This window comes from Aotus nancymaae, unplaced genomic scaffold (assembly GCF_030222135.1).
Source record: "Aotus nancymaae isolate 86718 unplaced genomic scaffold, 86718_ANA_hifiasm-v0.15.2.pri h1tg000002l, whole genome shotgun sequence".
Taxonomy (NCBI): domain Eukaryota; kingdom Metazoa; phylum Chordata; class Mammalia; order Primates; family Aotidae; genus Aotus; species Aotus nancymaae.
This window is the reverse complement of record NW_026988413.1, coordinates 28,179,253-28,200,405: the sequence shown is the minus strand read 5'-3', so window position 1 is coordinate 28,200,405 and position 21,153 is coordinate 28,179,253. Positions and strand designations below refer to the sequence as shown.

Below are 21,153 nucleotides of genomic sequence, written 5' to 3'. Positions count from 1 at the left end.
AAAATGGTAGAAGGTGGTGTTAGATCATAAATTGGGAACCTCTAGAAAAAACCTCCAGGTTCGGCCGCGGGTGGTGGCTCATGCCTGTAATCCCAGCACTTTGGGAGGCTGAGGCGGGTGGATCACAAGGTCAGGAGATTGAGACCATCCTGGCTAACATGGTGAAACCCTGTCTCTACTAAAAATACAAAAAATTAGCTGGGCATAGTGGCATTCATCTGTAGTCCCAGCTACTTGGGAGGCTGAAGCAGGAGAATTGCTTGAACCCGGGAGGCGGAGGTTGCAGTGAGCCAAGATCACGCCACTGAACTCCAGCCTGGCAACAGAGCGAGACTCTGTCTCACAAACAAACAAACAAACAAAACAGTAAAAACCTCCAGATTGAATTCAAGACTGTAAGGAGGCCAGGCATGGTGGCTCATGCCTGTAATCCTAGAACTTTAGGAGGCCAAGATGGGAGGATCACTGGAGCCCAAAGAAATTTTAAATAAAGGGGGGAAAAATCTACCCAGATGTTGCATAATTGGTCTGTGGTGGTGTAAGAAATAGCACCATGGAGAAGTACCCTGGGAATTCTTCAGAATCATTGGGTCTTTGTTGATTTAACTATGGGAAACCCCTTCCTGGGAAAATTTCCAGCTCTAGGATGGGCAAAGAGGGACCTGTCACCTTGGGAAACTCTTCCTGATGCCCTGGCATCATGGTACTTTGCCTGGACTGCTTTGTGGGGGGCCTCTGGCCCTGCTTCCAGGTGCAGGGATGCTAATTCTTAGGCTCCTTTAGCTATTCCCAAAATACAAGCTTTAGGGGGGCAACAAATCAGAGCACAAACAGCTAGAGAAGAAAAGTTATTGCTAGTGATACATGAGACACCTAAAAGCCTAGAGCCCTGCTTTCAGACAGTGAGTCTCCCAGCTAGTTGCTAGGATTCATGACATCAGAGAGTTTGCCTTTATTCTGAGGCTAGATTTATGATCTGAGTATAATGGAGGTCCTATATTTGGCCAGGTCAAGCAGAGGCAATCAACAAGGAATCAAAGAACTGCAAGTTTTTCCAGCTGTACCAAACCTCTCAGAAGAGCCTTTAGATTAAATCGTGCTGGGAGAGGAAGGCTGGCACAGCAGGAAGGCTCAGGCTGGAGTCAAACAGACCTGAGTTCACAATCTCAGTTCCACTAATTAGCAGGATGAACGTAGATAGTCTGGTTATGGTCTTTCTCTGAGCCTGTTTCTGTATCTGGGATATGAAATCAAAATTGGTTAATAAAACCTTTTTTTCTTTTTCCTTTTTATGGAGAATGGGGTCTTGCTATATTGCCCAGGCAGGTCTCAAACTCCTGGGCTCAAGCTGTCCTCCTGCCACTGCCTCCCTAAGAGCTGGGATTACAGACGTGGGCCACTGCACCTGGCCAATAAAACCTTATAGCTAGAGGGGATCTTGAAACAGGAAAAGGACCTTAGGGAAAATGTAAAGAAATCTAAGTCAAATATGGAGTTTAGTTAATAGTAATGTATCAATATTTAATTCCTTAGACATGACAGGTATACCATGGTAATGTAAGATGTTAACAATTAGGGAAACTGGGTGAGAACTCTCCCAGGAAACTCTGTACTATCTTTGCAAATTTTTTGTAAATCTAAAACTATTCTAAAATTTAAAGTTTTTTTAAAGAAAAAAAAACTTACAGAGCTATTGTGGGAATTAAATGAAATGTGAAGCATGTTGAAATCACTTGCACACTTATTAATCTGAGGCTGAAACTATCAAGTCTAATGCTTAGTGCATGGTTAGTTTTCATTAAAGATTAGTTTCCTTCCTTACCTCTATGGTAATCTGTAGTATTCTAAGGAATTCTGATTAGAATTAACAGGAAACATTAGAAGTCACTTTTAGAGTGTTGAGCAGGTAAGATAGGTCATGTGTTCTACTTAGAGCAAGTTAGTGCTCTTTAAATATCAGTAGAATTAGTGTTCTAAGAGACGTAATTCTTTTTTAATTTTTTGCAAATGGACACAGATTCTCGCTCTGTTTCCCAGGCTGGTTTCGAACTCCTGGACTCTAATGATCTTCCTACCTTGGCATTCCAAAATGTTGGGATCACAGGTGTAAGCCACTGCACCTGGCCAACATAATTCTTAATCATGAAGAAACAAAACAGATACAGGTGTTTGTATCATCACAGCCTTAAAAAGTATTGGTGGGTGGGCATGGTGGCTCCTGCCTGTACTCCTAGCACTTTGGGAGGCCAAGGCAGGTGGATCACTTGAGCCCAGGAATTTGAGACCAGTCTGGGCAATATGGCCAAACCCCATCTCTACAGAAAAATTCAAAAATTAGCCAGGCTTGGCGGTGTGCACTATAGTCGTAGGTACTCGGGAGGCTGAGGTAGGAGGATCACCTGAGGCGAGGCAAGTCAAGGCTGCAGTGAGCCATGACTGTGCCACTGCACTCCAGCCTGGATGACAGAATGAGACTATCTCAAAACAAAACAAAACCAAAAAACAAAAAGTATAGGTATAGGTGACTGGTGCTTAGAGACGTGCTGGGATATGTCAACTGGATCTCTTCTAATGCTTGAGGATGAGGATGGGCTTTTCTGTCAGCAGATAAAATGCCATTTAGAAAGAATTCTTTTTTTTTATTTTTAATTTTTTTGAGACAGAATCTCACTCTGTTGCCCAGGCTGGAGTGCAGTGGCACAATCTTGGCTCGCTGTAACCTCTGCCTCCCGGGTTCAAGTGATTCTTTTACCTCAGCCTCCCGAGTAGCTGGGACTACAGGTGCCCACCACCATGTCTGGCTAATTTTTGTAGTTAGTAGAGATGGGGTTTTGCCATGTTGGCCAGGCTGGTCTCGAACTCCTGACTTCAAGTGATCTGCCCACCTCAGCCTCCAAAAGTGCTGGGATTACAGGTGTGAGCCACTGAGGCTGGCAAGAATTCTTTACCACATCCAGACCAGTGTATTTGCTGTGGGAATAAAGGACATAAAAGTAAACTCAGAATACCTGAAAGGCAGGTACTGGCAGTCACATGTGACAGTTCACATCTCTTAGCTTTTTGTACTAAAAGCATAATTGGAAAATAATCATAAACAGTTGAATGGAAACTTTACATACAGTAAACCCAAAACTTAATTAAACCTTCAAAAATTCCTAAAAGTTCAAGAGTCTGCTTTGATTGAGGCTTTGAAGATGAGCACACAGGGCAAATCATCAGGGCAGATGAAAAGAAGGACAGCTATCAGGAAGAGGAGAAGGACCCACTGTCCTGTGGAATTTCCTGGGCCCTGTCTTCTAAGCCTCTGTATCTCTTTTCTGTCTTCAGAAAAAGAAGCTTTTTAGCCTTCTGCTCTCAGGTTTCAAGACAGGAAAACTGGGGGCTGGTCATCAGTACTTTCCTCCTGAGGGTCTCATGTTTCTCTGCTTGTCCTCTGCAGAAGAACTTCAGCAGCTGCAGGAACGCTACCATTTCCTGAATGAGGAGTACCAGGCCCTGCAGGAGAGCAACAGCAGCCTCACGGAGCAGCTTGCAGATCTGGAGAGTGAGAGGTACAGCTGTCTCTGGAGAGTGAGAGGTTATGGGGTTCTGCAGGACTCTGCCTTGCCTTAGGCTTTCCCCTGAAGGCAGATGCCAGGGCAGTTAGCATTCCTCTGCTCCTGGAGAGCCAGTCCTTTCCATGGTTTCCAGAGGACACAGATACCACGTACAAGCAGACATGGGGATCCGACCCAATTGTCTCAAGACTAGAGGGAGTGAGTTCTGAAGTTCAGTTCTGTTTTAGGCTTTGGGATCTGGTTTGCTCTGCCCTAAAGTAGATCAGAAGAGATTCTTTTATTGTCTGCAAAGAGTTGCTTCAGTCTAATGGCAGGCACAATGCTTCCAGATTGGAGTGGGCTTGACGAGGCCCAGCCTCAAAACTAAATGGTCTGGCACTCTTAGCGTCTCCCAGAGCCAAACACACCTTTGAAGATTGAGGTGCTGGAGACTTTTTCTGTTCATGTGAGCAGTGAATCACAATAGAAGTCCCCTTACTATCTTTGGCCTAAAATGAAGGCATCAGGACCAGGCATGTGCAGCTGGTGATGCCAGACAAAACTCCCTCCCAGCATCACCCTGGGGTTCTGGATTGCAGGACACAAAGAGCAACAGAGAGATGGCTGGAGTCCCAAACACTAAGGAGTATGACGTCAGTAGAGTCTCAGACTTCAGAAATGGATTTCCCAGAGCCTGATCCTGAAATGCAGTTGTTACGACAGCAGCTATGGGATGCTGAAGAGCAGATGCATGACATGAAGAAGAAGGTAGGGTACAGAGGGTGGGAAAGGCCAGCCTTTCGTTGTCTTTCTTTCACCTTTTCCCAGCCTGTGGTAGAAACATCTCCATAGGCATGCACTGTGGCAGGAGATAGTACTCTGGGGTCTTGCTTGCCTGATGTAAATCTTCCAGTCAAAGAATGCCATGCTTTCCACAATGAACATGTGCTGTTCTTAGAGCACATGTGGTACCTGTAGTAAACAAGCCTCCCTGTTCCATTTCCCGCATAGTGTCAGGAGTTGTGTTGTGAGTTGCAAGAGCTACAGCATCATCGCCAGGTCAGTGAGGAGGAGCAGAACCGGCTACAGAGGGAGCTCAAGTGTGCTCAGAATGAGGTGCTTCGGTTCCAGACCTCCCACAGTGTCACCCAGGTAAACACTGCCCGGGGAGGCATCTGGGATAGGGGCAGAAGGGCCTCATGGAGGGGCTGCTTCAATGGGGGTAGGCACAGTGAGTGTGGCTGTGCTTTGCTGACCCTTGCCCTGCAACTGGGCACAGTCTGCGGGAAACCAACTGTAGCAGTCACATAGCACTGCCTTCTAGAAATGATGGTCATTACTGAGTGTCCGTCTCACAGAAGAAACCAAACCTTAGACCTGTGGGAGCTCCTCAAGATGTCTGCATCTGACAAGGAACCCAACTGATCCATAGAAAGATCTGCTGTTTCTTGAGAGTAACTGTTCTACTCACATCCTCCCTACCACAGAACGAGGAGCTGAAGTCCAGACTCTGTACCCTGCAGAAAAAATATGATACTAGCCAGGATGAGCAGAATGAGCTCTTGAAGGCACAGCTACAACTTCAGGCTGAGCTCCGGCAGCTCAAAGTCATGAAATCCACACTTGTAGAAAACCAGAGTGAGAAGGTAACAGCAACCAGAGGTGAGGGGACAACTTAAGTGCTAAGAGCATCCTTCTGAGGTTTTGGGGAAGGTGGATAAGAGTAGTGAGTTAAAAATAATTCCAGCAACCACATAGGCAGCACCACAGGTAAAGAACTCCAGCCCTGCTCCAGTACTACATTACAGGTGAGGACATTAGGAAGTGAAGGGCAGGGCAGGGAGAAGCAAATCTTAGACTGTCAGTGTCTTCAAGTGATTCAGACAGAAAAGCCAGTGGGTTAAGGAGCCCAGAGGCACTGTCCAAAGCCCCTTCTACCATAGGAGTTACTGTGCCAGCTGCAGAAGCTGCAGCTCCAGCACCAGAATGTCACATGTGAGAAGGAAAAGCTGCTGGAACGGCAGCAGCAGCTGCAGGAGGAGCTGCAGTGCCGTGAGGCAGAGCTGCAGCACTTCAGGGATATGGCGGCCTCCTTCAAAGAGAGCAACAAGAAGGTAAAAGAAGCTCCAGGTGAGGGAGGATGTAGCCAGGCGTCATCTTGTGTGAGGGTGAGAGCACAGAGGAGAGGGAATGGTAGAAGTGTGGAGGAGTTGGCGGTGAGGGGGCCAAAGAGGTACTTGGGAGAAAGGTGGCCTCAGGGAGTCACAAGGCTCTCAGCTTCCTTTGATTTTAAATCAGAAAATCAGCATATAAAAAGGAAGTCCCTTTCCCTCCCCACCTCCCAAAAAAGGAAGCCCCAGAAGGCCTGTGTTTCTTTTTAAATTATTTTTATATGTATTTATTTAACTTGAGAGGCTACACTGGGAAGATCTGTATTTCAAGCCTGTTAGGGATGGGTCCATCTTGGGTATCTATCCTTGGCTGGGATGAAATTTGGGCTGAATAGGATAAGGGAAGTTGGGTCCCCTTAGTCCCTGCCTGGGAGGAGAAAGCCCAGCAGCAGGAGTGCCTGGGGTGATGGCCAGGCCTGCCTCCCCTGCCCAGAACACAAAGACCCACGCCCAGCTTCAGGAGATGAAGCAGCTGTACCAGGCCAGCAAGGACGAGCTGGAGCGGCAGAAGCACATGTATGACCAGCTGGAGCAGGACCTCCTGCTCTGCCGGCTGGAGCTGAAAGAGCTCAAGGCTTCCCAGCCCATTCCAGAGGACAAAGGAAAGTGTGCTAATAAGGTAATTGTCATTCAGAGAGATGACAGCTCCTGGGCACTTGCTCCAGACAGAGGAGGTACAGAGGCAAAAGGTGGGGGCACCCAACCGAAGGTCTTGATGGGCTTCCTCGGCAGGAAGCAGAGGCAGGGCCACATGCTGCTGACTTCAAAACAATTTGCCCTGACTTGACTTTGAGCCAGAGCCACAGCTTAGTAGGATCAGTATATTTGGATCCCAGTCTGAACATCTGAAGGTTTTACACAGATATAGATATTTATACAGTGGTATTAGAACAGTAGTGATATCTAGTCATTAGTGGAGAAGAACATATACATGGGCCCATATACACAACTAGAGAGAGGGGCCAGTTTTCTGGTGCAGATTGCAAATGCTTTTAAAAGGGGGTATGGTCTTGTGCCCAGAGTGCTGATTGAGCACAAGAAGGACATAGGCTCTTCCAGGATTTATTCTGTGACTTCAAAGTAATTAAATTATTTTTTCTTTTTCTTTTTTTTTTTTTTTTTGAGATGGAGTCTCACCGTGTCACCCAGGCTGAAGTGCAATGGCACAATCTCAGCTCACTGCAACCTCTGCCTCCTGGGTTCAAGCAATTCTCCTGTCTCAACCTCCTGAGTAGCTGGGACTACAGGCACACGCCACCATGCCTGGCTAATTTTTATATTTTTAGTTGAGGCAGGGTTTTGCCATGTTGGTCAGGCTGGTCTCGAATTCCTGACCTCAGGTGATCCACCTGCCTCGCCTCCCAAGGTGCTAGGATTACAGGCATGAGCCACCGAGCCCTGCCAGTAATTAAATTCCTGAAGGTTGAATTGTGCCCTCTTTACATGGAAGAGAATACTACTCTCATCTCACTTCCTTTTAGTAATAAATTCTGGTAGTGATAAAAAAGGCCTTATTCATTTTTTCTTTTCCATAGTGTATAAAGTACAAGCCATTATCATTTATCCTGTTGAGCACTTTCAGTTCCTGATTACTGATGGGAAACAGAAAGGTGTTGAAGCCTGTTGGAGAAGAGACCCAAAAGTCTCTAAAGATGGTGGAGCCGGTCACATTCAACCAGAAAACTCAGTATTTCCTGTCCCTGGGGAAAGGCCTTCAGGAGACAGAGGATTGGGAAGGTTATTTGGGCCACCTCAACAGTCTCTTTGCCTTTTTATATCCAGGATCATGTTTCCTCCTTTCTCCACTTCTACACAATTTAGGAGCCCAGGGGATCTGGGACTTGCTTATCACCTCTTCCCCTAATGGAAGAAATGATGGGAAAGGAGACGCATGCTGGCAGACAGCACCTGCTTTTTCTCTAGCCATGAAACAGCATTGAGATCTGTCTGATATTGGAAGATTTGGGTTTTTGGAAATGGGATGATTTGGGATGATTTAGTCTTTTCAACCCAAATTGATCAATAGCTCATATTTTCTAAAGATTTAAGGAGAGAATTAGGAAAGCAAGAATTGGAAAAATTAGGGTAAAATTAAGTCCTTATTAGTAAGGATTGTAATTATATTGAAAAACAACTGGGGTTAGTGAGAATAACAGGAGCTAGAGTTCCCGGTAGGAGGGAAGTATGATATACACACCACAGGAAAGGGCTGGAGAAGAGGAAAGGGGAAATGAGGAGGAAGGGTCATTGATAGCAGGCCCTATCAAACTGCCCCCAGAAGGGAATGGTAGAAGTTTAGAGCATGGCCAGCTACCAGTCTAAAACAACCTGCTCTGAAAGAGTAGCCTTCTGGGGCTCCCCAGTTGGCATCTAAACAGCCAGGGTGCGATGTGGCTTGGGGTGACCCATCCAAGGTGACTGCACAGGGAGAGAATCACAAGAGGCAGGAGAGCACAGAAGTGCTCTGCTAGCCACCCAGGAAGCTTACCTACAAAGTAACCACCCGCTCCATACCCGCCCCCGCCCACAGTGTGAGACACTGCTGTCCAGACTGACAGAATTGCAGGAAAAGTACAAGGCCAGCCAGACGGAGATGGGGCAGCTGCAGATGGAGCAGTGTGAGCTCCTGAAGGATCAGAGGAGGATGCAGGAGGAGCAGGGCCAGCTGCAGGAAGAGCTGCATAGGCTCACACTGCCACTGCCCAAGAGTGGCCTCTTACTCAAGGTAACTCCACCAGAGGCAGCTGCTTACTGTGGGGAAGCTGCTCTGAGAAGCTTCCCTGTGTGACTAGGGAAACATAGAAGGATGAAGATTGAACTTTTTCTTCTCCTTACCAACCACTCCTTACTTTCTCACCACTCTCCCCAAACCAAAAAGCTCGATAGAGCCAATTAGAGTTTTCTTATAAGGGCTGCAAATCTTAAAATACCTTTTTATACTCTGGAATCTGTGCAGCAGTTTATATTTAGCTATTTAGTCCATCTGGAGAAAATGCACCTGAAAGCACTTTGTAAACCACAAAATATATCCCAACGTAAGAGATCATTACTACTTTTAGCAGGCCTCCGTAGAAAGCCCCCCTGTCCCCAGATGGGCTCAGTGAAGCCAACCCAGAGATTCTTCAGGGAATTGTTCACGACAGGAATGAGGCACCAGGGAGGCATCAGACTTCCTTGTGGTAACCACCACGATCCCTTGCCTCCTTCCTTCTACTTCGCCTCAGAGTCAGGAGCTACTCACCAAGTTAGAAGACCTGTGCGAACTGCAGCTGCTCTACCAAGGCATGCAGGAGGAACAGAAGAAGCTGATACAGAACCAAGACTGTGTATTAAAAGAACAATTAGAGCTACGTGAAGAGCTGCGATGTTTCAGAGAATCTCATTTCCAGGAAGTGTTGGAGAATCCAGATGATTCCAAATTGGCTAAGTCCTCAAAATGTGATCGAAACAAGGTAACCATAGTAAGAGGTAGGGAGACAGTTCTCCTGAGCACAACAGCATGGCAGGGAGACTGGGTACAGCCAAAGGGTCAGAGTTGGGAAGGCCTATTTGGCCAGGGGTAAGGATAAGGCTAAAGCCCTACCCTTCACCAGCTGTGACCACTCACAGGCTCCATTAAGAGGTGGCTTTTAGATACGGCCAAAGGACCTCACCTAGATGCCATTATCTTTTATCACATTTATATTCACAGTGCTTAGCTGAAGCACTGTGAGCACTCAGGGCAGAGATGGGATGACCCAAAGTCTGTAATCTGATCATTTGACTCATTCCCAGTAAGATGTATAATATCAGTTTGGTGTTTGTTTGGATTCTTTTGGACTGACTCTAAACATGTCATCTTTTTTTTTTTTTTGAGTGGAAAAGTACACTTCTCAGTTATCAAAATCTATCACCTTTGGTGTTCTATATGAGGCAAATTCGGTCCCTTTCATTTCCAAGAGAAGAATTCCTAGCATTTGAGGTTCTTAGTACTGACCACAGTCTCTTTATTGGAACTTTGGTGGCAATAACAGAGCAAGATCACAGGGGTTAGACCAGAAAATCGATGCCTCTCAAGTACCAGCAAGGGGTCATGCAGATGAGGTGACACAGGTGGAGATCACCATACAATTCTATTCAGGGTTGGGGGATAAAGTTGTTCTGAGGTCTCAGTGTGGGCAAGGAAGGGCAGGTAGACAGTTTGGGTTTAGGCTGAATCTATTCATTCGGATCTTAGCCAAACTAGGAGAACAGGGTATAGCAAAAGTCAACACTGTGAGGCTGGATCATATTCCAGGGGCATCAGATGGCCAGGCTGGAGGCCTGGGTAACACAGAGCTGGGAACCAGGTATAAAATATTTCCTTAACTGATCAGATCTCATCCTGGACATCAGCAGCCAAGAAGCCAGGCCTAGAGGGCCTGGGAAACATGCCCAGAGGCCAGATTCAGAATTGGGAAAGGAGATACAGGAACTAATAGTAACATCTTGATTCCAGTTCTTCATATTGCTGCATTCAAGACTGGGGCTGATTTTAGAACTAGGGGTGGGGGAGGGGACTGAGCCTGAAGGCCAGGATAATGGGTATACCTGACTGAGAAGAGGGTGTGGTAGGGAGCCAGGGTGTTCTAGAAACCCACTGCTCCAAGGAGACAGGGATATACCAGAGTGCAGAAACCAGCCAAAATGGGAGCCCAGAAATCATGGAGTATCTGCCTTGGGGAGATTTTCCCAAGTAAGAAACTGACACATGCCAGTTACCTGTAGGCTAAGTCAAAGACATAGGCTGGTGTGAGGCTGAAATGTAGGTGTGCCATTCGCTAAGATGTGCTCTTAGACACCTGCACCAGGAAAGGTGCAGCTGAAAGGACTGAAAAGTCAGAGTAATGATAATGTCTCCCCACCCCTGCCCCCAGCAATCCAAGTTGCTTATGGAGCAGATGCAGGCCCTGCAGGTGCTGTATGAAGCCAGTCAGGCGGAGCAGGAGCTCTTGCAGCAAGAGCAAGGGAGGCTCCTAGAGGAGCGGAAGAGGCTGCAGACAGACTTGCAGCTCTGCCTGGAAGAAATGCAACTGCTTCAAGTCCAGTCCCCTATAAAAATGAGCCTTGAGTCCTACAGGAAGAGCTATGGTAGCAGCATTTCCCCCAGCAATGAGAACTGTCGCAATAGCACTATTGATGACAGTGAGAGCTATTGCAAGAGTTATACCAGCACCCAGACCAGTGACGAGAGCCTCCTCAAGAGCTATGACAGCAGCACCAGTGCCAGTGAGAACTATGAAAAGAGTTATTGCACCACCAGCAACAGCAGCATTACCTATGAGAAGAGTTACGGCAGCACCAGTAGCTCTGACACCTTTCACAAGAGTTTTGTCATCAGCTGCACTGATGATGAACCTGCTGAACCTGAAGACATGGAGGTAATGGTTGCCAGGTGACAGGTCAGGCAGAGGACGATGGACTCTTGTCTTTTTAAGAGATACATCACCAGGGGAAGGGACAAGAAGTGTGGGAATGGGGTCAGAGCTGACGTGGGGAACTACTGGAAGTAAGCGAAGCCCTCTACCCATGGCAGCCTGGCCTCCCCCTCAGCCCTCTCATAGAGAGGTGCCCCCATCTGAACAGAGGCCCATAGTCCTTTTCCTCACCACAGCCATGGTGCTCTTTATGGGGATAAATACAGTATTCCTCCCGGGCAGCTCCGGATCCTGATGGCCATTGTTTGTTATCCAGAGAAGGGCCCAGCACAGTTGGGTGGAGCTTAGGTGCTCCTGGGGTGCTATTGTTGCTCACCCCACCTCCCCCACAGCACTTTGAGGAAATGGTTGCAAAGGTGCTGATCAAGCTACAGGCAGTGCAGGCCATGTACCAGATAAGCCAAGAGGAGCACAGCCAGCTGCAAGAGCAGATGGAAAAGTTACTGGCCAAGCAGAAAGACCTGAAGGAAGAGATGGATGCCTGTGAAAAGGAGTTTAAGGAGTGCATGGAATGCCTTGAAAAGCCTGTGGCCTCCCAGAACGACAAGAATGAGGTAACTGCTGTCAGGGAGGCAGGGTTTCCTCTGGGAGCCCCTGGAGCCAGAGGAGTAATGGCCACTTCAGAGAGGCTAAAGAGAGAGAGACAAAGCAGGGAGAGCATGCGGCTCAGAGGCTGGGCAGTCTGCTGCATCCCTGATGACATTTCCCAAGTGCTCAAGGAGCTGGGGTTTACTAGTTTAGTCATCAGGACTCCTCTCATCAATGATTTCTCTCTTTCTCCCTTTGCCACTCCTGCTCTCTCTTTTGCTTTGTGTTCTAGACCACTTCTGTAGAAGTGTATTTTTGCACTTGCCAATCTTTCATCATTGTGTGTGCATTTGCCGTGTCTCCCAGTATACCAACTAGGAGCACCAACTAGACTGTAAGCAGCTCAAGGACAGGGACATGTCTCCTTTTGGATCTCTCACAGTGCCAAGATGTCCCATTCCTAGAAATGGGACAGAAGCCTTGTCTCTGGCCAGGGGTTCACAGTCCAGTGGGAGTCTCTTTGTATACACATGGGAGAGATTCAGAGAGCAGCGAACAAATGGGTCCAGATTGGCTAGTATTGGTACCTATGGAGGAAATGGTGACGTGTTGCCATCAGCCAGGGAAGACAAAACCCGAGATGAGGGAGCAGGGTGTGACTTGCCTCTGTTTCCAGGGTGAGGTGCAGGAGCCCAGTACACACTTCAGAAGTGTACAACACAGTTCTTTACGTCGTCATTCCTGTTAGAGAGATGGGTTGGATGAAGTAGGAGTTCCTGTAAAAAGAACTCTGTAAGAAATCCCTGAGGTTCAGAATTGATAGCAGCCCTATCGTTATTCCCCAGACAGTCACAGTAAAAAAACACAATTTAAATAGTTTTTTTGACCTTTGTTTTCTTTGAGACGGAGTTTCACTCTTTTGGCCCAGGCTGGAGTGCAATGGCAAGATCTCAGCTCACTGCAACCTCTGCCTCCTAGACTCAAGCCATTCTCCTGTCTCAGACTCCCAAGTAGCTGGGATTATAGGCGCCTGCCACCACACCCAGCTAATTTTTTTGTATTTTTAGTAGAAACAGGGTTTCACTATGTTGGTCAGGCTCTCTCAAATTCCTGACCACAAGTGGTCTGCCCACCTCAGCCTCCAAAAGTGCTGGGATTACACTGGGTGGCAAGTGAGCCACCATGCCCGTCTGTTTTTTTGATCTTATTAGATATAAATTGTCAGGTGCCTCAAGTTAGAGAGAAGCTATTTGTAAAACTATTTGAGAGGCTTATTTTCCACAGTTGAATATTTTCTTTATTATCTACTTCCTATGACCTTTAGCAGGGAGATTTCTGAGGCAGTGACCCCCTAAGCAGGACTGAGGTTGGTTGCATAACCCACCAACTCTGGATAACTGGCCCTCCACTACCAACAGATCAAAGACCTGCAGACCAAGCTGCGGGAGCTGCAGCTGCAATACCAGGCTAGCATGGATGAGCAGGGGTGGCTTCTGGCAGTGCAGGAGCAGCTGGAGGGGCAGCTGCAGTGCTGCCAGGAGGAGCTCCGCCAGCTCAGGGAGAAGAGACCCTCCACTTTCAAAGAAGCCCGGGGGAAGAATGCTAATAAGAACATGAACAAGAGTGCCAATGGGGTTAAAACTAAAAAGGTGACCAAGCCGTACTCGGATACTCCCGAGAGCGACTTTGAGACCGGAAAGGTGAGTAGTAACCTTAGTAGCCAGAGAAGCAGAAAGGAGGAGGAGATCCTGGGAAGAAGCATCATCTCCACTGCCCTTTCAACCAGGCAAGGGATTTGTAGAGAAGCTTCTGGGATCTCTGAAGTGTCTACAGTGGTTCCCATCTTAATGGAAAGTGGGTGCTCCATTTTCCTGTGAAGCGATTGGGCGGGTGGAACCCAGACAACTCACATCGGGAGGTGTGGCCCCAAAGGACCACAGCCCCTAGGCTGGACAACTATTTCATTTCACCCAGCCCCATTTGCTGGGGCCCCTGTTCTTCCTGGGTTGCATGCCCAAGAGAAGTACCAAACAGATGAAGAGGGAAGAATTTGTTAAAAATAGTTGTGTACTAATAAGTGAAAGAGGATTGGGTAAAAGAAGAGTCACCATAGGAGTAGGACACGACAATTTAGGTGCAGAGCCCAAGACTCATTAGTTCTGGCAGCTGTCTGACATGGCTTAATGGCCAGACATAGTGTCCTGAGAGGTGAGGTATGATCTCCTCTATATATGCTCAGGAGGATTGGCTCGCAATCCCAGACCACTGGGCTGCACCCTTGCACTGTGACATGCTGGAAGTCATGTTTCTTTGAGCTAGTACAACTTTGTCATGAGATTAGGAGCTTCACAGTAATGCAGCCCCCATCCTGCCCTACCCCCGACCCCACAGAGTCTGGAGGTGGTGCTGTACTACAAAGCCAGCCAGAGGAAATTAGATGGACTAGCAAAAGAGGAGGAAAAGAGAGAGATGGAGGAGGAAAAAGAGAAAGAAGTGAAAGAGGAAACAAAGGAGCCATGTGGGGATGAGCTAGCAGCTGAGCCAGCAGATCCCGGGGAAGCTAAATCCACAGAAGATCAGGAGGAAAATGAAAAGGACAGAGAGCAAGAGGAGGAGAAGGAAGAAGACAACGAAGACGAGGAAGATAACATCGACTCTTCCCTTGAAAGTCCCGAAGAAAACAACCCCCTCAGACTTTCTAAGAGCAAAAAGGTAACCAGAGCCAAAGGCTAGATCAAGTGGGAAGTGGGCGCTTAGACTCTGGTGCCTCAGAGTTCATGGGTGGCCCTGCCAAGGATGGATGACTCCAGGAGTAGAGGCCTTGCGTTCTAAGGCATAGCCCTTCAGGGAGGTGGAGATGCAGAAAGGGGAGGCGAGAGCAGTCTGTCTGCAGGAAGTCACGGGCTCAGCCCCATTTGCTGTGGAACCACCTCACAATGACCACCTTTTCTGGGAACCAATGTAGGGTCTCTGGAGTCCTTTCATTTACAGAGTAGCCTTTGTTGCCTTCCTTATGTCAGGACTGTGCCCTCATCCCTCTCTTTGGCACTGCAGGAAGGACGTTGACAGTGTGAAGTCTACTTCAGGCCATTTCTGTCGGCCTGGGCACATCGCTCAGTTTTTCTATGGTGCCCTGTTAGCTTTAACCTTTGTTGTTGCTGTTAGGGGTGTGTCAGGGGAGAATCTCTTCTTTGTTCGTGTCACCCCCTGGATTCTGTATATCACAGGATATGAAAGTGGGGCCTGGGAATGATGGTGAAAATATTTCACATCTGTACAGTAGGAGCATAGACTAGTCCAAGGAGACCATCCCTTCAGTTGCTGGATCATTGAGAGGCTGAGGTGGAGGTATCCTGGGATATATATGCCAAGATGCTAGGGGTAACTTACCAGTAGAATAGAAGTACTTCCCTATTTTAGTAACTGGTATGTTTCTGCAGGTATGTAGCAACTGAATTCTTGCCCTGGGCTTAACTAGGGGCTCAGAGCCCCTAAAGAGTTAGAGTATTTCCAGTGTAAGTCCTCAGCTTACATTAGAGGTTCTTTCTGTCCTAAACAGAGGTAAAGAAAAAAGCCTCTTGTGGTGGGATTATCCAGTCAACTCTAAGGATATCTGGAATTTCCAGCAATTCGGTCTTCAGCACTCGCTAAGGATCCAGTGTATAGTGCTCTGTTTACCTTGTGCCAGGGACCGTTACCTAAGATGTGAAAAGTCAGAGGCACTGCAGTCCCTCCCATTATCATGTTTCCTTCAACTCATCATATTCTACCAGCGCTGGTTCAGAGCCTCATAGATGTCTTTACCTTGGGTGCGACATTTCTAGAGCTAGACCTGATTTTTCTACTTCAAATACATTCATGTTTCTACCTATGGAGAGATCCCTTTGCCCCCTGGTACTGCATCTTTTGCAGGCAGCTCTAGGGCATGTGTGTTACCACCTTGCAAATCCAGTTTCTGTCTGGAAGATTGTTGCAGTGAAAGAACTAGCCCTTCTCCCTTGTCAGTTTGTTTCAGTACATTCTGTCTTACAATGATATCACTAGATTCCTAGGGGATCCAAGGGACTAGAGCCCAAAATACTTAGAAACTTGATGGAAAGCAGGCTAGAACAAAGGGACAGGTGGCCTGGTAGAAGACTGGCTCTTCCTAGGGCGACCTAGGAAAAGCATCTGCCCTACTCCTCTAAGGAAGCTGTTTACTCTCTGCAGCGTCACAAGAAGGGTATAGGTGCAGATACCTCGTGCCTGACAAGATATGAGAGGTCTATGACAAGACAGAAAGAAAACTGAACTCACCACCTGACTTGGACCTAGCTGCTGCTTAACCCATTCAATTTTGCAATTCCTGCAGACTGCTGGTGGAAAGAACCAAGGCCCAGGCAGCAGAAAAGACATGCAACTGCTCTAGCTTACCTGTTTTTTAACCTCTTGATTCCTTTCTCTTTTCCCTTTGTTTTCTCATCTTCATTATCTGTTGGATCCATGTGTTTATGTCTCACATCTCCTGGTCTCTCCTCGTGCTTCTTTCTCATTTTGGTGTGTTGCAGTCATCCCCTACCCCCGATCCCCCCATCTTCTCCTTGCCTCTTGTAGGCCTGGTGGTCATCTCGGCTTTGCTCTGGTGCTGGTGGGCTGAGACGTCGTCCTAATGCAGGTACTGGTATTGCTTCCTCTCCTTCTGAGGGATAGAGGGAGGGTGCAGGTTGCCCTGGCCTCTCCTCTTACCCTTTTCTCCCAGCTGCTCGCTTCTTGCTTGTGCCATTTTACAATAGGTGATGCTCAAGTCTGAGTTTTAGTTCTGACTTTTCCTTGGGCTACTGCAAAGCCTGTGACATCTCGGAGCATGTCTTCATAATGCATAGGAGGTTGGAATGCTTGCCAGAGACATGGTTTGAGTTTCAGTCCTTGGCTGGGAAAAACTTGGATAAGCCCAGCATGGTTGCTACTGTCAAAGCTGCCTCACTACTTCCTTTTCCCCCTCATCCTCTGTGTGATGGCAAGCCTGACCACTTCTGATGAGCTGATATTTGTCTGCCAGGCTGGCCTGGGCTCTCTTTGTCTTTGTTTAACCCCAGAGCCAAGTTCTCACTACTGTTGCTACCCAGGATGGCAAAATAAGGAATCCCTCTTCTGTTGGGAGAGAGAAGAGGTCCAAAGAGCTATGATCCTTATGATCCTCCCAGGGGCATTGGTAGGAGGGCCACCAAAGTTGGTCCTTCAACCTTGGTGAAATGGAACTGAACCCCTACTGTATTACTCTGCACCTTCTACTGAATGGTTTTCTGCTTCTGGACTTCTAGTCTCCAGAAAAGTCAGAACAGAATGCCGGGAAATATTTTATTAGTTCCTGTTTATTTCTTTTGTGGGCCAGATTCCATGGTAATTGGCTTCCCAAGCTAGGTTTTCTGGAGAGAATGCGGTATTAGTGAAAAGTTTCTACTAGCCAGAGATATGTGTTCTGAGGAAATCAAGACTGATATATTCTAGCCACTTTCCAGTTGGCCCTCACACATATAATATAGACTGTCAACAGGATACCAAATTCAGGAGGCAGAATGTGCTCCTACGGCCTAAGGTAGAACTCGGGTTCCACTTGCCTTCTGGAACCCATAAGGTATTCTCTATAGTCCTGCGTTGGCTCCTCTCTCATGCTCTCCTTGCCACCCCCTCCACTCCCCTCTCTTCTCACATTCCTGTGAACGGGTGTATAGCAGGCTTGATGCACAGGGTGGCAGCTGGAGCATTTGTTGGTAGCACTTCTCTCCATTTCTTTTTCTGTGCTTCCTCCTGCTCCCTCCCAGATTTTCTGTTACTCATCTTCAAGCCTCCGCCTTTCTTCTTGACTTTAGGTATTCCCTTTACTCCCTGGTCCATAACTGCTTTAGTGACGTGGTCCCTCTCTATGACTATTCCTCCTCTGTGCACCCCCAGAAGTCTTAAGGTCCTATAGGTGAGACCCAAAGCATTCAGCCACAGCCTTCCACCACGTCAGACTAAGCCCAGCCCAATCAGAGGGAGAGGAAGAACTGCAGGTGAAGGGTTCTCCTGGTGGGGCCTGTTATCCCCAGAGCTCCGGGGGCCCCGACATGCATCTGTGCAGCCGAGACCTGAGGGAGCACAGTGTGGTAGCAAGCGTGGCTGCCAGGTGGTCAGAAGAATTTGGTCCAGTCTGTACCTACTGACAGGCATTGTCCCAGGGAGCAAAGTGCACTCTCTGAACTCTAGTTTCTTCAGATGTAAGCAAAGGATGATCAAACCTCTGCCCGCCTCATAGGTTTTTGTCAGAACCAGATGAGTTAAAATAGATGAAAGTATTCTATAAATTATAAAATACCACATCAATAATTAAAAGAGCACGCACTTACAAAATGCATTTTATGTGTCAGTTACTGTTCTAATCACTTTACATATATTAACTGATTTAATCCTTGCAACTACCCTGTGAAGAAGCTATTCCTTTTATTCTTTTATAATGATTAAACTAAGGCATAGAGAGGTTAAGTAAAACAGCCAGGAAGCTGCAAATCAGATTATAAGGACTCAATATTAGCCACAGATAAGACTCCAATCTTGCTTCTCCTTATCGTCTCTCCTCGTTTTGAGCAGTTTCCCTTTGTTGATCTTAAGTAGGAAGATACCATTCTTCTGTTTAGGCTACCTCAGGTCACATTAGCTCTTTGGGTAACTAATATATTATTAACTTATTTCATGTATTGTTTATAAGCCCCTCTGCAGATTGTGTATGCTGAGCATCCTCTCCCCATTCTGTACCTGCATTTGATTTTGAGCCTTCAAAGGCAGAATTTTCTATTATTCACCATTATAGTTTATTGTTCTTACCTTATGAGGTTTCGTGTGTGTGTTTTTAATCTTGACCCTGTGGTTTTAAAATATTCATTGTCTCTGCCACCTTCATGTCATCTACAGGGGTGGCAAGCCCGCCTTCCCTGTCTTCATCTAGTAACAAGTGAGGACAGAGCCTCTGGAGTGTTGTCTCTCAGGGTTCTTCTATTCAGCTCGTTGGTCACTTATTTCTCATACCACAAACTGTGCTGTCATCCTACCCTTATTTCTGCATATTATCTGCAAAGATATCACAGAAAATCCTATCAGACAACTCACATCCAAAAACATGATTCTAGTGATTTGTCACTTTGGTCACCTAGTTTAAAAGGAAAGTTGACACAACTTACCCCTTTGGGACACCCACACCAGCCCTTTCCCCATCCCGTGTAGAAGCTTGCCTCTGCCCAGTGTGAAGTGCACCTGTCACATTTAAGGATTTCAGCTCCCCACTCCTTTCAGAACAGACTAACATTCTTAGCAGTGCACATTAGGATAGAAACATCTGAGCTTGTAAATATTTTTTTCTAGTTAGCTCCCTTCTTAGTTTTTGTTTTTGGTTTTAGAGACAGGGTCTCGCTTTGTCACCCAGGCTGGAATGCAGTGGTGTGAACATGGCTCACTGTAACTTTGAACTCCTGGTCTCAAGCGATCCTCCTGCCTCGGCCTCTGGACCTCTTGGTTTTCTTACATGAATTACTCTGTGTATCCACCTCTAACATTGTTTGGCTTTCCATTTCATATCTTCTATTGTTCTTAGTAGCTATTTCTACAAGCTCAGGAGATTTTCTTTGTTCTTTATAGCAGGCTTAAAATCCTCTTATTTTAAGATCAATTACCATCTGAGCACATGTGTTCTTAGCATTAATGGTCCAAAAATGGACTTCTGTAGTCCATTTTTACTCAAAACCATCCATCTGTTACCTTATGCCATAGCTTATGACTCAAAATCCAAATTCTACCTTTCAGGTAGTACAGTAAAAAAAAGTTATAAAAATAAAACCTATTTCCCCAAGTATGTATTTTCTTTTCTAAGATTTCCATATTCCCTAGTGGATGCCTTTTGGATATTTTCTGATGGTGTCACTTGTCCCATGACTCAGCAGTGTTCACTAGTGTCCAGCAGTGTCTGGAAGCCTCAGCACACTCTAGCACATGCACCAGAAAGTCAGTCAACATACCTGGTGACTGGGAGTGTTTTAATGACCCAGGCCCAGTGACAGGTTTCCTTAGATTTCCTTGAACCAATATCATTCTCTGTCAAAGTCTGTCTGCCTAAGAGCCTCTCACTGACCTGCACTCCGTGGCTCACGTTCTTCATTTCTCCCTCCATCTTATCCCCCCTTCCCCATCCTCTTGACTCTGAGTTCACTTCACTACAGTGAAGCTAATGAGGTGCTGCTGCTTTTCCCAAAGGCCCAGATTTACCCTTCTCTGTCTTGCCATGGCATCTGGTCCTTTCTCATTGCAACCACTGGGAAGTCTGGCCCCTGGGCCTGCTTCTTCTCCTGGGAGCTAGTGTTCTCAGCCCATGGGGAGAAGCGGAGGCCTGGATACGTGGCCACCTAAGGTGGTGTGTACGGTGTTGGGCCACATGTCTAGTGGTGCCAGGACTGAGAGATCACCTATCTCCACCGGTTACCCAGGAGGTAAGAAAGACTGATCTACCAAGTTTCTGAGGTGTCTCGGGCACCCATAGGCAGGTGATTTCTGGCTTAGGGCAGGGTTCAGGAGGCTGGGCACTCACAGTTTCTCTTTGGTCCCCACAGAACATGTTTGGGTTGTGGAAGCCTATGGTAATCTTGGCTATTGCAGCTGTGGCTCTGTATGTGTTACCCAACATGCGACAGCGGGAGTCAGAGTTCTGCCTCATGGAGTGATGGCAGACCTTGGCCAGCGCAAGGGCAGATCCCCAGTGGCCACCACCCTCAGCTTTGGGCAGGACACACTGTGCCAGAACCTTCCCCATATGTTCCATGTGTCCCCATCTCCTCAGCCTCAGTCACCCAGGCTGGAAAGTCTTGTGGGGAGTGCTGACTCCTATCTCCTGCCTTGTATAAGAACCTGAGTTCCTTGTAATTAAATATCAACTGAATTACGCAAGACTGTGGCTTTTTATTTGCTAAATGCCTCACAACACAACCAGAACAGAGCGGTTCCCCTTTAACCAAATACCTCACATAAGGGTCTGACTCCTAAATATGGCTTCTCACCTTGCAGATGACTGCAGAAATGAGGCTAGCCCCTTGTGCTGTCAGCTGACTCACAGAGGGTTTGTCTATGCTTCTTAACTCCATCCTGAGATACTCGCCTGAGCATGGAGAAATGGAATGAATGGGAGTTGGGGAGGACCTCCCCTTAGATCTGTGCCCACACCTATCTACATGAGAAGGCTGCCCTAAGAAGATCCACATGTGTGCCTTCCTGGCTTAGCCTTTGTGACTTCTCAAGGGATTCACCCTCAGAGATGACTTTAATCATCAGGGTCTTGGCAGTAAACAGGTGGCACACTCAAAGCTTTACATGAAGAGAGTTTAATGAAGGGACTATGTACAAAAGGCAGAGTTAGGAGAAGCAACAAAAAGTAGTGAAGTAGCAGGCACTAGCAACAGTGTAAAG

The 21,153-nt window shown here is 47.1% G+C and overlaps 1 protein-coding gene across 9 annotated transcripts in view; it reads left to right on the top strand.

Moving 5' to 3' along the window:
* The window catches only part of CCDC136 (coiled-coil domain containing 136), a 30,872-nt gene extending 10,235 nt beyond the window's left edge, over nt 1-20,637 (top strand). Inside the window, exons 6-19 of one of the 9 annotated variants that reach the window (XM_064373621.1) lie at nt 3,440-3,551; nt 4,136-4,304; nt 4,548-4,688; nt 5,024-5,182; nt 5,480-5,650; nt 6,141-6,326; nt 8,238-8,432; nt 8,932-9,159; nt 10,603-11,106; nt 11,496-11,717; nt 13,110-13,391; nt 14,083-14,403; nt 16,239-16,345; nt 20,304-20,637. In XM_064373621.1, coding sequence (XP_064229691.1) covers nt 3,440-3,551; nt 4,136-4,304; nt 4,548-4,688; nt 5,024-5,182; nt 5,480-5,650; nt 6,141-6,326; nt 8,238-8,432; nt 8,932-9,159; nt 10,603-11,106; nt 11,496-11,717; nt 13,110-13,391; nt 14,083-14,403; nt 16,239-16,340 — 2,792 coding nt within the window. In that variant the 3' untranslated portion in view covers nt 16,341-16,345; nt 20,304-20,637. The remainder of the gene's footprint in view (nt 1-3,439; nt 3,552-4,135; nt 4,305-4,547; nt 4,689-5,023; nt 5,183-5,479; nt 5,651-6,140; nt 6,327-8,237; nt 8,433-8,931; nt 9,160-10,602; nt 11,107-11,495; nt 11,718-13,109; nt 13,392-14,082; nt 14,404-16,238; nt 16,346-20,303) is intronic. The other 8 variants (XM_064373619.1, XM_064373623.1, XM_064373627.1 and 5 more) reach the window with 8 other exon arrangements.
* The last annotated feature ends 516 nt before the right edge of the window (nt 20,638-21,153 follow it).